Source organism: Scyliorhinus torazame, chromosome 16, assembly GCF_047496885.1.
Source record: "Scyliorhinus torazame isolate Kashiwa2021f chromosome 16, sScyTor2.1, whole genome shotgun sequence".
Classification (NCBI taxonomy): domain Eukaryota; kingdom Metazoa; phylum Chordata; class Chondrichthyes; order Carcharhiniformes; family Scyliorhinidae; genus Scyliorhinus; species Scyliorhinus torazame.
Genome location: NC_092722.1, coordinates 7,256,002 through 7,272,737, shown reverse-complemented (window position 1 = coordinate 7,272,737; position 16,736 = coordinate 7,256,002). Strand labels below are relative to the sequence as shown.

General features: G+C 54.2%; 1 protein-coding gene across 6 annotated transcripts in view; it reads right to left on the bottom strand.

The window, feature by feature from the left end:
• The window catches only part of casz1 (castor zinc finger 1), a 750,295-nt gene that overhangs the window by 72,350 nt on the left and 661,209 nt on the right, over positions 1–16,736 (bottom strand). For 4 of the 6 annotated variants that reach the window (XM_072477862.1, XM_072477866.1, XM_072477863.1 and 1 more), the window contains one exon: positions 2,038–2,202. The exons of the other annotated variants lie outside the window; for them this stretch is intronic. In XM_072477862.1, coding sequence (XP_072333963.1) covers positions 2,038–2,202 — 165 coding nt within the window. The remainder of the gene's footprint in view (positions 1–2,037; positions 2,203–16,736) is intronic. 6 annotated transcript variants of the gene reach the window in all.

Genomic DNA, 16,736 nt, shown 5'->3' with positions numbered 1-16,736 from the left:
TCTGGAGTCACATGTAGGCCAGACCAGGTAAGGACGGCAGATTTCCTTCCCTAAAGGACATTAGTGAACCCGATGGGTTTTTACAACAATCGACAATTAGACTTTTAATTCCAGATTTTTATTGAATTCAAATTTCACCATTTGCAGTGGCAGGATTTGAACCTGGGACCCCAGAGTACTCTGGGCTTGTAGATCAGTGACAAGCAGCTATTGGATAGGTACATGGATTACGGTTAAATGATATAGTGTAGATTTATTTGTTCTTAAGGGCAGCACGGTAGCATTGTGGATAGCACAATTGCTTCACAGCTCCAGGGTCCCAGGTTTGATTCCGGCTTGGGTCACTGACTGTGCGGAGTCTGCACGTCCTCCCCGTGTCTGCGTGGGTTTCCTCCGGGTGCTCCGGTTTCCTCCCACAATCCAAAGATGTGCGGGTTAGGTGAATTGGCCAATGATAAATTGCCCTTAATGTCCAAGTTGCCCTTGGTGTTGGGTGAAGGTGTTGAGTTTGGGTAGGGTGCTCTTTCCAAGAGCCGATGCAGACTCAAAGGGCCGAATGGCCTCCTTCTGCACTGTAAATTCAATGATAATCTATGATTAATCTAGGACAAAGGTTCGGCACAACATCGTGGGCCGAAGGGCCTGTTCTGTGCTGTATTTTCTATGTTCTATGTTCTATTAATACCACTGTCCCACTGCCTCCCCCTATAGACTCTAACATCTTACCAATGACCAAAGTCAGGATAACTGGCCTGTCATAGAATCATAGAATTTACAGTGCAGAAGGAGGCCATTCGGCCCATCGAGTCTGCACCGGCCCTTGGAAAGAGCACCCCACCCAAGCCCACACCTCCACCCAACCCGCGTAACCCAGTAATCCCACCTAACGTTTTGGACACTAAGGGCAATTTAGCACGGCCAATCCACCTAACCTGCACATCTTTGGACTGTGGGAGGAAACCGGAGCACCCGGAGGAAACCCACGCAGACACAGGGAGAAGGCGCAGACTCCGCACAGACAGTCACCCAAGCCGGGTATCAAACCTGGGACCCTGGCGATGTGAAGCAACTGTGGTAACCATTGTGCTACCGTGCCGCCTTTTCCTGTCTTCTGCCTCTCTCCCTTCTTAAACAGGGATGTTTACATTAGCCACCTTCCAGTCCTCTGGGATCCTTCCTGCCTCCAGTGATTCCTGAAAGATCATCGCCAATGCCTCCACAATCTCCTCAGCTATCTCTTTAAGAACCCTGGGGTGTAGTCCCTCCGGCCCGGGTGACTTATCCACCTTCAGACCTTTCAGATTCCCCAGAACCTTCTCCTTAGCGATAGCCACTGCACTCGCCTCTGCCCCCTGACTCTCTTGAAGTTCTGGTATGCTACTAGTGTCTTCCACCGTGAAGGCTGATGCAAAAGTATTGGGTGACCTGTGACCCAGATCATGCTACTTGGCATTCCCAGCATCACTCTGGCTTCGAATGGGGCCCAGGGTTGTCCCCTCATCGCCCTTGCATCACGGTTCAATAATGACATTGGGAACACAGAGGAAGCATTTCAATTATTTTTTTTAAAAAGCTGGCCCAGCTTTGCTTCTCGCCGCTAAGTGCCCTTGAACCGAGTAGCTTGCTTGGCCACTTAAGGAGCCCAGTCAACAGCTCAGGCTGGAGTTACAAGTCAGGCAGGATCCGCTGATTTCATTCCCTGAACCGGATTTTAATGGCAATTGATGGTCAGCATCACTGAGCCTAATCTACGTTGCAGATTTATTAACTAAACTTAAACTCTACCAGCTGCTGTTTCGAACCCGTGCCCCTCGGAGCACTCGCCTGGGCTTCAAGTCTACTGACATTGCCGCAACACCATGGCCTACTCTGCCGGGTTTGGTCCGACCGAATCCACAGACACCAACCAGCAGCAAATGAGTGAACTACTGTAGTTACTCAACACATCACCACTGTGTCCAGTGTAAAGCAGCAGAAACAGAATAGCTCCCTGGTGGGAGGTGGGGGGGTGGGGGGTGGGAGGGACGGGGGGGTTACCTGCATGCAATGGTAGTGTGTGCTCTTCCCATTGAGGTGGCAGCCATGGTAGTAGACACTGCAGTCATCCAGTGGGCTAAACCGCATGAACCCGTGTTGCAGGGAGTTATCTCGCTTCTTGTGCATGTTGTAGTGTCGGATCACGTCCTGCTTACTAGTAAACCTCTGTCGAGAAAACCAGAAAGGAGTCAGGATAACAGATTTGTGTTAGTTAAGGGTCATTCTTGTCCTGTCGTGGGGTTGAGGGGGAAATGATGCCGAATGGAGTTGAGACGCAGTCTAACGGGATTGTGGGACAGATCTGAGGGGCTGAATGCCCCCTCCCCTCACTGATCCCCGAGACCCACTTTCCTTCAAATTACCCATGCCATTCCAGGTCAGAGACAAATCAATACCGCATCCTGTGCCTTGCCGTTGCCATCTGTGCATTGTTGGCAGCGTCAGGTAGTGGCATTGATTATCGTGCCATCTGTTGAACTTGTAACTTCTCGGGGAGAAGCCACAGTTTTTTAGCGAGTGAACGAGTCAAACCCCAGCGTTGTTACTCAGACAGCCTACACTTCACTCCATCAGGCCCAGTGGTTTACAGCGACTGAATAAGTAGCCTAATTCTGTTTTCCACAATGTTTCTGGGGCGTGGGGGGGGGATTCATAATTTGGGGGATTGTGTGCTGTAAATCGGGAATTGTGTTCCATGATCTGGGGATTAAATCCTGTGATTTTATCCATGAAAACCCCATTGCGATGGCCTTCCCCCTGGGCTGTGATTCTGTTGTGGTTCCCATTCAATCAAATTCATCTTCAGAACTAATTCCTTTCGGAAGTGTGTGAACTTCAGTCATTTGTCTCTCCTCGCTGGCTGAGTGCTTGATTCCCTGCCTCTGGTAAAAGGGAACCATCGTAGAATCATAGGTCTCTCGTCACCTTCCAGCATAAAAAGAGGCCATTCGGCCAATCACACCAGTGCTAGCCCGTTGAAAATTTAGTCCCGTTTCATGGTCATTCTCGGCAACTCTGAAAATGCTCCCTCATCAAGTATTTACCCAATTTGCTTTTGAAAGTGATTACTGAATCTGCTTCCACTGCCTTCTCTGACCGTACGGCGTCACACACACATTCCCAGCGGCCTCTGGGTCTCCGAAAGCTTTTTAAAAATATCATTTTGCAGATTCCTTTACAATAATGTTGAGGGTCAGGGTTGGGTGGATTGCTAGTTCCCAGAGAGAGGCGCGTCTTCTCATAATTGGCACAGTTTCCATTTGATCCCACGTTTCCTGCACCATTTAAAGGTGATGATATTAATCCTGACATTATTCGGGGTTTACCTCCCGTTGCTCGGGAGCGCATGAGGCACCAGCTCAGCTTTTCCTGTTCCCTTGGGATGTGGGCATCTAAGTGCCCTTGAGGAGGTGGTAGTGAGCTGCCTTCTTGAACCGCTGCAGTCCCCGAGGGGTAGGTACACCCACTGTGCTGTTAGGGAGGGAGTTCCAGGATTTTGACCCAGCGACAGTGAAGGAACGACGATTTATTTCCAAGTCATGGTGCGGGGGGTTTAGAGGGGAACCTCCATGTCTGGGTCTGCCTGGGGCAACGGAAAGGTGGGGGGGGATCCTACCTCAGGTGTTAACGGCAAGCAAAAATATCAAATAAATTACAGTCAACTGGGAACACAATAAGGAGCAGTTTGAAAGATGGAAACCCCTTTATAGACCCTCTTTATACCACAGGTAGGGGATAGAACTGTCTGTGTGCTAGCTATTAGATAACACTTTACAGTTATCAAAGTGTATCCCTTATGTCATAACAGTTTGCTTGTAAAAGCTTAACTGCTTTTAATGCTTTCATAATTTAAAGTCCATTCCAGCCTCAAGTGTCAGCTGGTGGCATTTCTTTAGCTGACTCAGCTGATTTCGCTCTGCAAAAGTGTTTTTCTTTAAGCCTTGCCTTCGCAATAATGAGGTCCCTCGCCCGGGTTCTGTTCCTCCGGGGGCAGGCGGGCTGGGCACAGGCTCCCAGGCCTCGGCCAATCCTACTCCGGAGGTGGAAGGTGCACCGAGCCATTCGAAGGTGGAGATCTGCCTTTCAACACTCCCCCCCCCCCCCCCCCGCCCCCCCCCTCCGCTCGCCATGGGGAGCGACAAGTTACAGATGGGAGCGCGGCTCAGGAATCAGGGTGAATGATTTCTCTGTTGTCTCCGAAGTGGACGCATGGATTTCAGATGGAGTGGCGCGTGTATATATTCAACAAATGTATTTAATTTAATACGGGAGGTTCCATCTAACCCTCTATTGTTCATAAATCTGCAGCGTAAGGTTGAATACTTTTCACTAGTTCAGACTGATCCAGTCTGACCCATGGGACAAGCTGAATGGATGAGTTGGAACAACGTGATTGGAGGTTTATTCTATCGTCAGTCACATCTTGATTATCTCGAAGCGGTTTCTGATGTGCTTTCCATTGTTTATCCCACTCTCTCCCTCCCTCAAATCCACTGATATCCGAAAGGCCACCAAACTCTTTATTCAGCTTTTGTGGAAATGCAGGTGTATAAATCTGAATGCCTGTGCAAATTTGCCACAGGAAACAAGGCAGCTCACCTAACAACACACAGAGCGAATGACAGAGGGACAGAGGGCGAGAGACTGAGGGAGAGAGAGACAGAGGGAGAGGGACAGAGAGAGACAGAGGGAGAGAGACAGGCAGAGGGAGAGAGGCAGACTGCGAGACTGAGTGCGAGAGAGAGAGAGTGCGAGACAGGGAGCGCAAGAGAGAAAGAGAGCGCGATGGAGCGCGAGAGAGAGCACGAGACAGAGCACAAGAGAGAGAGCAAGAGAGAGAGATCGCGAGAAAAAGAGATAGCAAGAGAAAGAGCACGAGAGAGAGAGCGCGCGAGAGAGAGCAAGAGACAGAGCACGAGAGAGGGCGCGTGAGAGAGTGCGAGAGAGAGAGCGCGCGAGAGACAGAGTATGAGAGAGAGAGCGAGACAGAGCACGAGAGAGAGAGCACGAGAGAGAGCGTGAGAGAGAGTGCAAGAGCGAAAGTGCATGGAGAGAGTGCAAGACACAGTGCGAGACAGAGCACGAGAGAGAGCAGGAGAGAGAGTGCGAGAGAGGTAGCACGAGAATGCATGCGAGAGAGAGAGAGTGAGAGAGAGCACGAGAGAACGTGCGAGAGAGCGCGAGAGAGAGAGATCGCGAGAAAGAGAGATAGCAAGAGACAGAGCATGAGAGACAGAGCGCACGAGAGAGAGAGCGCAAGAGACAGAGCGAGAGAGAGAGCGCATGAGAGTGCGAGAGAGAGAGCACGTGAGAGAGAGTGAGAGTCAGAGCACGAGAGAGAGCGCAAGACAGAGCATGAGAGAGAGCGCAAGAGAAAGAGCATGCGAGAGAGAGAGCATGAGAGAGAGCGCAAGAGAGAGAGCATGCGAGAGAGAGAGAGCATGAGAGCGAGCGTGAGAGAGAGAGTGCAAGAGAGATGGTACAAGCGAGAGAGTGCGAGACACAGTGCAAGAGATAGAGCGCGTGAGAGAGTGTGAGAGAGGGGGCACGAGAGAGCGCGAGGGAGCGCGAGGGAGAGTGTGAGAGAAATGAACTAGAGTGCAAGAGAGAGAGAGAGCATGAGAGAGAGCGTGAGAGAGAGCGTGAGAAAGGGCGTGAGAGAGAGAGCGTGAGAAAGTGAGAGCGTGAGAGCATGAGAGAGATAGAGAGCGTGAGAGCATGAGCGAGAGAGAGAAAGCATGAGAGAGAGAGAAAGTGTGAGAGAGAGAGCGTGAGAGAGAGCGAGAAAGCGTGAGAGAGAGAGAGAGAGAGAGAGAGTGAGAGAGAGCGTGAGAGAGAGAGAGCGTGAGAGAGAGAGAAAGCGTGAGAAAGGGCGTGAGAGAGAGAGCGTGAGTGAGAGAAAGCGTGATGGAGAGCGAGAAAGCGTGAGAGAGAGAGAGAGAGTGAGAGAGAGCGTGAGAGAGAGAGAGCGTGAGAGAGAGAGAAAGCGTGAGAAAGGGCGTGAGAGAGAGCGTGAGTGAGAGAAAGCGTGAGGGAGAGCGAGAGAGCGTGAGAGAGAGCGTGAGAGAGAGAAAGCGTGAGAGAGAGACAGCGTGAGAGAGAGCGTGAGAGAGAGAGCGTGAGAGAGAGCTTGAGAACGAGAGAAAGCGTGAGAGAGAGCGTGAGAGAGAGAGCGTGAGAGAGAGCGTGAGATAGAGAAAGCGAGAGAGAGAAAGCGAGAGAGAGACAGCGTGAGAGAGAGCGTGAGAGAGAGAGCGTGAGAGAGAGCGTGAGAGCGAGAAAGCGTGAGAGAGAGCGTGAGAGAGAACGTGAGAGAGAGCGTGCGAGAGAGTGTGAGAGAGAGAGCGTGAGAGAGAGAGAAAGCATGAGAGAGAGCGTGAGAGAGAGAGTGTGAGAGAGAGCGTGTGAGAGCGCGTGAGAGAGAGACAGCGTGAGAGAGAGCATGAGAGAGAGAGCGTGAGAGAGAGCGTGAGAGAGAGAAAGCGTGAGAGACAGCGCGAGAGAGAGAAAGCGTGAGAGAGCGTGAGAGAGAGCGTGAGAGAGCGTGAGAGAGAGAAAGCGTGAGAGAGAGACAGCGTGAGAGAGAGACAGCGTGAGAGAGAGCATGAGAGAGAGAGCGTGAGAGAGAGCGTGAGAGAGAGAAAGCGTGAGAGAGAGCGTGAGAGAGAGAGCGTGAGAGAGAGAGCTGAGAGAGGGCGTGAGAGAGAGAAAGCGTGAGAGAGAGACAGCGTGAGAGAGAGAAAGCTGAGAGAGAGAGCGTGAGAGAGAGCGAGAAAGCGTGAGAGAAAGAGAGTGAGAGAAAGCGTGAGAGAGAGACAGCGTGAGAGAGAGCGTGAGAGAGAGAGCGTGCGAGAGAGCGTGAGAGAGAGACAGTGAGAGAAAGCGTGAGAGAGAGACAGCGTGAGAGAGCGTGAGAGAGAGCGTGAGAGAGAGAAAGTGTGAGAGAGAGACAGCATGAGAGAGAAAGCGTGCGAGAGAGTGAAAGCGTGAGAGAGAGCGTGAGAGAGAGAGCGTGAGAGAGAGCGTGCGAGAGAGCGTGAGAGAGAGACAGTGAGAGAAAGCGTGAGAGAGAGACAGCGTGAGAGAGAGCGTGAGAGAGAGCGTGAGAGAGAGAAAGCGTGAGAGAGAGACAGTGTGAGAGAGAAAGCGTGCGAGAGAGAGCAAGACAGACTGACCGAGAGACAGACAGTGCTGTGACTTGGCTGTTGATTAAAACTTGTGAAGCTGCAAGATGTCGTACAAAAGAAAACTAAATCCAAATTGGTACTAATGTACAAGAACTATCAGTCGGTTAAATTCACAGTGTGTGAAATTGGTGAAGGGAATGTTGATGCCAGTGTATGAATTTGAATTCTCTGCCAGTTTAACAAAGCGATTAACCGATGTGTTTGGGATTATTTAATGCTCTCCACCAAAGAGAGAAAACTCTGAAAGATTTAGTTACCAATATCAGCTTTACTGTCACAGCAGTTTGACCCTGTCTCAATTACCCCCCCCCCCCCAGTGTGACACTGTCTCAATTACCCCCCTCCCCACAGATTGACCCTGTCTCAGTTAACCACCCCCGCCCCTCCAGTTTGTCACTGTCTCAGTTACCCCCCCCAGTTTGACACTGTCTCAGTTACCCCCCCCCCAGTGTGACACTGTCTCAGTTACCCCCCCCCAGTGTGACACTGTCTCAGTTACCCCGCCCCAGTTTGACACTGTCTCAGTTACCCCCCCCAGTGTGACACTGTCTCAGTTACCCCCCCCAGTGTGTCACTGTCTCAGTTACACCCCCCCCAGTTTGACACTGTCTCAGTTACCCCCCCCCAGTGTGACACTGTCTCAGTTACCCCCCCAGTTTGACACTGTCTCAATAATCCCCCCCCCAGTGTGACACTGTCTCAGTTACCCCCCCAGTTTGACACTGTCTCAATAATCCCCCCCCCCAGTTTGACACTGTCTCAATAATCCCCCCCCCCCAGTGTGACACTGTCTCAGTTACCCCCCCCCAGTGTGACACTGTCTCAGTTCCCCCCCCCCCCCCAGTTTGTCACTGTCTCAGTTACCCCCCCCCAGTTTGTCACTGGCTCAATAATCACCCCCCCCAGTTTGACACTGTCTCAGTTACCCCCCCCCCAGTTTATCACTGTCTCAGTTACCCCCCCCCCAGTTTGTCACTGTCTCAGTTACCCCCCCACCAGTTTGTCATTGGCTCAATAATCCCCCCCCCCAGTTTGACACTGTCTCAGTTACCCCCCCCCAGTTTGTCACTGTCTCAGTTACCCCCCCCAGTTTGACACTGTCTCAGTTACCCCCCCCCAAGTGTGACACTGTCTCAGTTAACCCCCCCCAGTGTGACACTGTCTCAGTTATCCACCCCCCCCCCCAGCTTGTCACTGTCTCAGTTACCCCACCCCCCGTTTGACACTGTCTCAATAATCGCCCCCCCAGTTTGAGACTGTCTCAATAACCCCCCCCAGTGTGACACTGTCCCAGTTACCCCCCCCCCAGTTTGACACTGTTTCAGTTACAACCCCCGCAGTTTGACACTGTCTCAGTAATCCACCCCCCCAGTGTGACAGTGTCCCAGTTACCCCCCCCCCCCAGTTTGACACTGTCTCAGTTACCCCCCCCCCAGTTTGACACTGTCTCAGTTCCCCCCCCCAGTGTACACTGTCTCAGTTACCCCCCCCAGTTTGACACTGTCTCAGTTAACCCCCACCAGTTTGACACTGTCTCAGTTAACCCCCCCCCAGTGTGACACTGTCTCAGTTAAACCCCCCCCCAGTTTGACACTGTCTCAATAATCCCCCCCCAGTGTGACACTGTTTCAGTTACCCCCCCAGTGTGTCACTGTCTCAGTTACACCCCCCCCAGTGTCACACTGTCTCAGTTACACCCCCCCCCAGTTTGACACTGTCTCAGTTACCCCCCCCCAGTTTGACACTGTCTCAGTTATCCACCCCCCCCAGTTTGACACTGTCTCAGTTACCCCCCCCCAGTTTGACACTGTCTCAGTTACCCCCCCATTTTGACACTGTCTCAGTTCCCCCCCCCCAGTGTACACTGTCTCAGTTACCTCCCCCCCCAGTTTGACACTGTCTCAGTTACCCCCCCCCCCATTTTGACACTGTCTCAGTTCCCCCCCCCAGTGTACACTGTCTCAGTTACCACCCCCCCCAGTTTGACACTGTCTCAGTTACCCCCCCCCCAGTTTGACACTGTCTCAGTTAACCCCCCCCCCATTGTGACACTGTTTCAGTTACCCCCCCCCCAGTGTGTCACTGTGTCAGTTCCCCCCCCCCCAGTGTGACACTGTCTCAGTTACCCACCCCCCAGTTTGACACTGTCTGAGTTATCCCCCCCCCCCCCCAGTTTGACACTGTCTCAATAATCCCCACCCCGTTTGACACTGTCTCAGTTACCCCCCCCCCCGGTTTGACACTGGCTCAGTTACCCCCCCCCAGTTTGACACTGTCTCAGTTACACCCCCCCCCAGTTTGACACTGTCTCAGTTACCCCCCCGCCAGTTTGACACTGTCTCAGTTATGCCCCCCCCATTTTGACACTGTCTCAGTTACCCCCCCCCCAGTTTGACACTGGCTCAGTTACCCCCCCCAGTTTGACATTGTCCCAGTTACCCCCCCACCCCCCAGTGTGACTGTGTCTCAGTTACCCCCCCAGTTTGTCACTGTCTCAGTTACCCCCCCCAGTTTGACACTGTCTCAGTTACCCCCCCGAGTTTGACACTGTCTCTGTTACCCCCCCAGTTTGACACTGTCTCAGTTAACCCCCCCAAGTTTGACACTGTCTCATTTACCCCCCCCCCCAGTTTGACACTGTCTCAGTTACCCCCCCCCCAGTTTGACACTGTCTCAGTTATACACCCCCCCCCCGTTTTGACACTGTCTCAGTTAACCCCCCCGCCCCCCCAGTTTGACACTGTCTCAGTTACACCCACCCAGTTTGACACTGTCCCAGTTACACACCCCCAAGTTTGACACTGTCTCAGTTACCCCCCCCAAGTTTGGCACTGTCTCAGTTACCCCCCCCCCCCCAGTGTGACACTGTCTCAGTTACCCCCCCCCAGTGTGACACTGTTTCAGTTACCCCCCCAGTGTCACACTGTCTCAGTTACACCCCCCCCCAGTTTGACACTGTCTCAGTTTACCCCCCCCCAGTGTGACACTGTCTCAGTTACCCCCCCCCAGTGTGACACTGTTTCAGTTACCCCCCCCAGTGTGTCACTGTCTCAGTTACACCCCCCCCCCCAGTGTCACACTGTCTCAGTTACACCCCCACCAGTTTGACACTGTCTCAGTTACCCACCCCCCAGTTTGACACTGTCTCAGTTATCCACCCCCCCCCCCAGTTTGACACTGTCTCAGTTACGCCCCCCCCAGTTTGACACTGTCTCAGTTACCCACCCCAGTTTGACACTGTCTCAGTTAACCCCCACCAGTTTGACACTGTCTCAGTTAACCCCCCCCCCAGTGTGACACTGTCTCAGTTAAACCCCCCCAGTTTGACACTGTCTCAATAATCCCCCCCCAGTGTGACACTGTTTCAGTTACCCCCCCAGTGTGTCACTGTCTCAGTTACACCCCCCCCAGTGTCACACTGTCTCAGTTACACCACCCCCCCCAGTTTGACACTGTCTCAGTTACCCCCCCCCAGTTTGACACTGTCTCAGTTATCCACCCCCCCCAGTTTGACACTGTCTCAGTTACGCCCCCCCCAGTTTGACACTGTCTCAGTTATCCCCCCCAGTTTGACACTGTCTCAGTTACCCCCCCCCATTTTGACACTGTCTCAGTTCCCCCCCCAGTGTACACTGTCTCAGTTACCCCCCCCCCCCAGTTTGACACTGTCTCAGTTACCCCCCCATTTTGACACTGTCTCAGTTCCCCCCCCCCAGTGTGACACTGTTTCAGTTACCCCCCCCCAGTGTGTCACTGTCTCAGTTACCCACCCCCCAGTTTGACACTGTCTGAGTTATCCCCCCCCCCAGTTTGACACTGTCTCAATAATCCCCCCCCCCGTTTGACACTGTGTCAGTTAACCCCCCCCCCCGGTTTGACACTGGCTCAGTTACCCCCCCCCCCAGTTTGACACTGTCTCAGTTACACCCCCCCCCCCAGTTTGACACTGTCTCAGTTACCCCCCCCAGTTTGACACTGTCTCAGTTATGCCCCCCAGTTTGACACTGTCTCAGTTACCCCCCCCCAGTTTGACACTGTCTCAGTTACCCCCCCCCATTTTGACACTGTCTCAGTTCCCCCCCCCAGTGTGACACTGTCTCATTAATCCCCCCCCCCAGTTTGACACTGTCTCAGTTACACCCCCCCCCAGTTTGACACTGTCTCAGTTACCCCCCCCCCCCAGTTTGACACTGTCTCAGTTACCCCCCCCCCCAGATTGACACCGTATCAGTTATACCCCCCGCCCAGTTTGTCACTGCCTCAGTTACCCCCCCCAGTTTGACACTGTCTCAGTTCTCCGCCCCCCCAGTGTGACACTGTCTCAGTTACCCCCCCCCCCTAGTTTGACACTGGCTCAGTTACCACCCCCAGTTTGACATTGTCCCAGTTACCCCCCCCCCCCACCCCCCAGTTTGACACTGGCTCAGTTACCCCCCCCCAGTTTGACACTGTCTCAGTTAACCCCCACCAGTTTGACACTGTCTCAGTTAACCCCCCCCCCCCAGTGTGACACTGTCTCAGTTAAACCCCCCCCAGTTTGACACTGTCTCAATAATCCCCCCCCCCAGTGTGACACTGTTTCAGTTACCCCCCCCAGTGTGTCACTGTCTCAGTTACACCCCACCCCCCAGTGTCACACTGTCTCAGTTACACCCCCCCCCCCCAGTTTGACACTGTCTCAGTTAACCCCCCCAAGTTTGACACTGTCTCATTTACCCCCCCCCCCCCAGTTTGACACTGTCTCAGTTACCCCCCCCCCAGTTTGACACTGTCTCAGTTATACACCCCCCCCCCGTTTTGACACTGTCTCAGTTAACCCCCCCGCCCCCCCAGTTTGACACTGTCTCAGTTACACCCACCCAGTTTGACACTGTCCCAGTTACACACCCCCAAGTTTGACACTGTCTCAGTTACCCCCCCCAAGTTTGGCACTGTCTCAGTTACCCCCCCCCCCCCAGTGTGACACTGTCTCAGTTACCCCCCCCCAGTGTGACACTGTTTCAGTTACCCCCCCAGTGTCACACTGTCTCAGTTACACCCCCCCCCAGTTTGACACTGTCTCAGTTTACCCCCCCCCAGTGTGACACTGTCTCAGTTACCCCCCCCCAGTGTGACACTGTTTCAGTTACCCCCCCCAGTGTGTCACTGTCTCAGTTACACCCCCCCCCCAGTGTCACACTGTCTCAGTTACACCCCCACCAGTTTGACACTGTCTCAGTTACCCCCCCCCCAGTTTGACACTGTCTCAGTTATCCACCCCCCCCCCCAGTTTGACACTGTCTCAGTTACGCCCCCCCCAGTTTGACACTGTCTCAGTTACCCACCCCAGTTTGACACTGTCTCAGTTAACCCCCACCAGTTTGACACTGTCTCAGTTAACCCCCCCCCCAGTGTGACACTGTCTCAGTTAAACCCCCCCAGTTTGACACGGTCTCAATAATCCCCCCCCAGTGTGACACTGTTTCAGTTACCCCCCCAGTGTGTCACTGTCTCAGTTACACCCCCCCCCCAGTGTCACACTGTCTCAGTTACACCCCCCCCCAGTTTGACACTGTCTCAGTTACCCCCCCCCAGTTTGACACTGTCTCAGTTATCCACCCCCCCCCAGTTTGACACTGTCTCAGTTACGCCCCCCCCAGTTTGACACTGTCTCAGTTATCCCCCCCAGTTTGACACTGTCTCAGTTACCCCCCCCCATTTTGACACTGTCTCAGTTCCCCCCCCCAGTGTACACTGTCTCAGTTACCCCCCCCCCCAGTTTGACACTGTCTCAGTTACCCCCCCATTTTGACACTGTCTCAGTTCCCCCCCCCCAGTGTGACACTGTTTCAGTTACCCCCCCCCCAGTGTGTCACTGTCTCAGTTACCCACCCCCCAGTTTGACACTGTCTGAGTTATCCCCCCCCCCAGTTTGACACTGTCTCAATAATCCCCCCCCCCGTTTGACACTGTGTCAGTTACCCCCCCCCCCCGGTTTGACACTGGCTCAGTTACCCCCCCCCCCAGTTTGACACTGGCTCAGTTACCCCCCCCCCCAGTTTGACACTGTCTCAGTTACACCCCCCCCCCCAGTTTGACACTGTCTCAGTTACCCCCCCCAGTTTGACACTGTCTCAGTTATGCCCCCCAGTTTGACACTGTCTCAGTTACCCCCCCCCAGTTTGACACTGTCTCAGTTACCCCCCCCCATTTTGACACTGTCTCAGTTCCCCCCCCCCAGTGTGACACTGTCTCATTAATCCCCCCCCCCCAGTTTGACACTGTCTCAGTTACACCCCCCCCCAGTTTGACACTGTCTCAGTTACCCCCCCCCCAGTTTGACACTGTCTCAGTTACCCCCCCCCCCCAGATTGACACCGTATCAGTTATACCCCCCGCCCAGTTTGTCACTGCCTCAGTTACCCCCCCCCAGTTTGACACTGTCTCAGTTCTCCGCCCCCCCAGTGTGACACTGTCTCAGTTACCCCCCCCCCCTAGTTTGACACTGGCTCAGTTACCACCCCCAGTTTGACATTGTCCCAGTTACCCCCCCCCCCCACCCCCCAGTTTGACACTGGCTCAGTTACCCCCCCCCAGTTTGACACTGTCTCAGTTAACCCCCACCAGTTTGACACTGTCTCAGTTAACCCCCCCCCCCCAGTGTGACACTGTCTCAGTTAAACCCCCCCCAGTTTGACACTGTCTCAATAATCCCCCCCCCCAGTGTGACACTGTTTCAGTTACCCCCCCCAGTGTGTCACTGTCTCAGTTACACCCCACCCCCCAGTGTCACACTGTCTCAGTTACACCCCCCCCCCCAGTTTGACACTGTCTCAGTTACCCCCCCCAGTTTGACACTGTCTCAGTTATCCACCCCCCCCCAGTTTGACACTGTCTCAGTTACCCCCCCCAGTTTGACACTGTCTCAGTTACCCCCCCCCCCATTTTGACACTGTCTCAGTTCCCCCCCCCCCAGTGTACACTGTCTCAGTTACTCCCCCCCCAGTTTGACACTGTCTCAGTTACCCCCCCATTTTGACACTGTCTCAGTTACCCCCCCCCGGTTTGACACTGGCTCAGTTACCCCCCCCAGTTTGACACTGTCTCAGTTACACCCCCCCCCAGTTTGACACTGTCTCATTTACCCCCCCCCCCAGTTTGACACTGTCTCAGTTATGCCCCCCCAGTTTGACACTGTCTCAGTTACCCCCCCCCAGTTTGACACTGTCTCAGTTACACCCCCCCCAGTTTGACACTGTCTCATTTACCCCCCCCAGTTTGACACTGTCTCAGTTATGCCCCCCCCAGTTTGACACTGTCTCAGTTACCCCCCCCCCCCCAGTTTGACACTGTCTCAGTTACCCCCCCATTTTGACACTGTCTCAGTTCCCCCCCCCCCAGTGTGACACTGTCTCAGTTACCCCCCCCCCCAGTTTGACACTGTCTCAGTTAACCCCCCACCCAGTGTGACACTGTCTCAGTTAACCCCCCCCCAGTTTGACACTGTCTCAATAATCCCCCCCCCCAGTTTGACACTGTCTCAGTTACCCCCCCCCGGTTTGACACTGGCTCAGTTACCCCCCCCCCAGTTTGACACTGTCTCAGTTACCCCCCCCCAGTTTGACACTGTCTCAGTTACACCCCCCCCCAGTTTGACACTGTCTCAGTTACCCCCCCCCCCAGTTTGACACTGTCTCAGTTACCCCCCCCCCCAGTTTGACACCGTCTCAGTTATACCCCCCGCCCAGTTTGTCACTGTCTCAGTTACCCCCCCCCCCCAGTTTGACACTGTCTCAGTTCCCCCACCCCCCAGTTTGACACTGTCTCAGTTAACCCCCCCCCAGTTTGACACTGTCTCAGTTACCCCCCCCAGTCTGACACTGTCTCAGTTACCCCCCCCCCCCCAGTTTGGCACTGTCTCAGTTACCCCCCCCCCCAGTTTGACACCGTCTCAGTTCCCCCCCCCCCCCCCCCCAGTGTGACACTGTCTCAGTTACCCCCCCCTAGTTTGACACTGTCTGAGTTATCCCCTCCCCCCAGTTTGACACTGTCTCAATTATCCCCCCCCCCCGGTTTGACACTGTCCCAGTTACCCCCCTCCAGTTTGACACTGTCTCAGTTACCCCCCCCCCCAGTTTGACACTGTCTCAGTTATACCCCCCGCCCAGTTTGTCACTGTCTCAGTTACCTCCCACCCCCCCCAGTTTGACACTGTCTCAGTTACCCCCCCCCAGTTTGACACTGTCTCTGTTACACCCACCCAGTGTGACACTGTCTCAGTTACCCCCCCCAAGTTTGACACTGTCTCAGTTACCCCCCCCCAGTGTGACACTGTCTCAGTTACCCCCCCCCAGTGTGACACTGTCTCAGTTAACCCTCCCCCAGTTTGTCACTGTCTCAGTTACCCCCCCCCCCCATTTTACACTGTCTCAGTTCCCCCCCCCCCAGTGTGACACTGTCTCAGTTAACCCCCCCCCAGTTTGACGCTGTCTCAGTTACCCCCCCCAGTTTGACACTTTCTCAGTTACCCCCCCCCAGTTTGACACTGTCTCAATAATCCCCCCCCCCAGTTTGACACTGTCTCAATAATCCCCCCCCCAGTTTGACACTGTTTCAGTTACACCCCCCCAGTTTGACACTGTCTCAGTAATCCACCCCCCCCCCCCCAGTGTGGCAGTGTCTCAGTTACCCCCCCCCAGTTTGACACTGTCTCAGTTAACCCCCCCCCCAGTTTGACACTGTCTCAGTTACCTCCCAGTTTGACACTGTCTCAGTTATCCCCCCCCCAGTTTGACACTGTCTCAGTTACACCCCCAAGTTTGACACTGTCTCAGTTACCCCCCCCCCAGTGTGACACTGTCTCCGTTACCCCCCCCCCCAGTGTGACACTGTATCAGTTACCCCCCCCCAGTTTGTCACTGTCTCAGTTCCCCCCCCCCAGTGTGACAGTCTCAGTTACTCCCCCCCCCAGTGTGACACTGTCTCAGTTATCCACCCCCCCAGTTTGACACTGTCTCAGTTACCCCCCCCATTTTACACTGTCTCAGTTCCCCCCCCCCAGTGTGACACTGTCTCAGTTAACCCCCCCCCCAGTTTGACGCTGTCTCAGTTACCGCCCCCAGTTTGACACTGTCTCAGTTACCCCCCCCCCAGTTTGACACTGTCTCAATAATCCCCCCCCCCCCAGTTTGACACTGTCTCAATAATCCCCCCCCCCAGTTTGACACTGTTTCAGTTACACCCCCCCAGTTTGACACTGTCTCAGTAATCCACCCCCCACCCCAGTGTGGCAGTGTCTCAGTTACCCCCCCCAGTTTGACACTGTCTCAGTTAACCCCCCCCCCAGTTTGACACTGTCTCAGTTACCTCCCAGTTTGACACTGTCTCAGTTATCCCCCCCCCAGTTTGACACTGTCTCAGTTACACCCCCAAGTTTGACACTGTCTCAGTTACCCCCCCCCAGTGTGACACTGTCTCAGTTACCCCCCCCCCAGTGTGACACTGTATCAGTTACCCCCCCCAGTGTGTCACTGT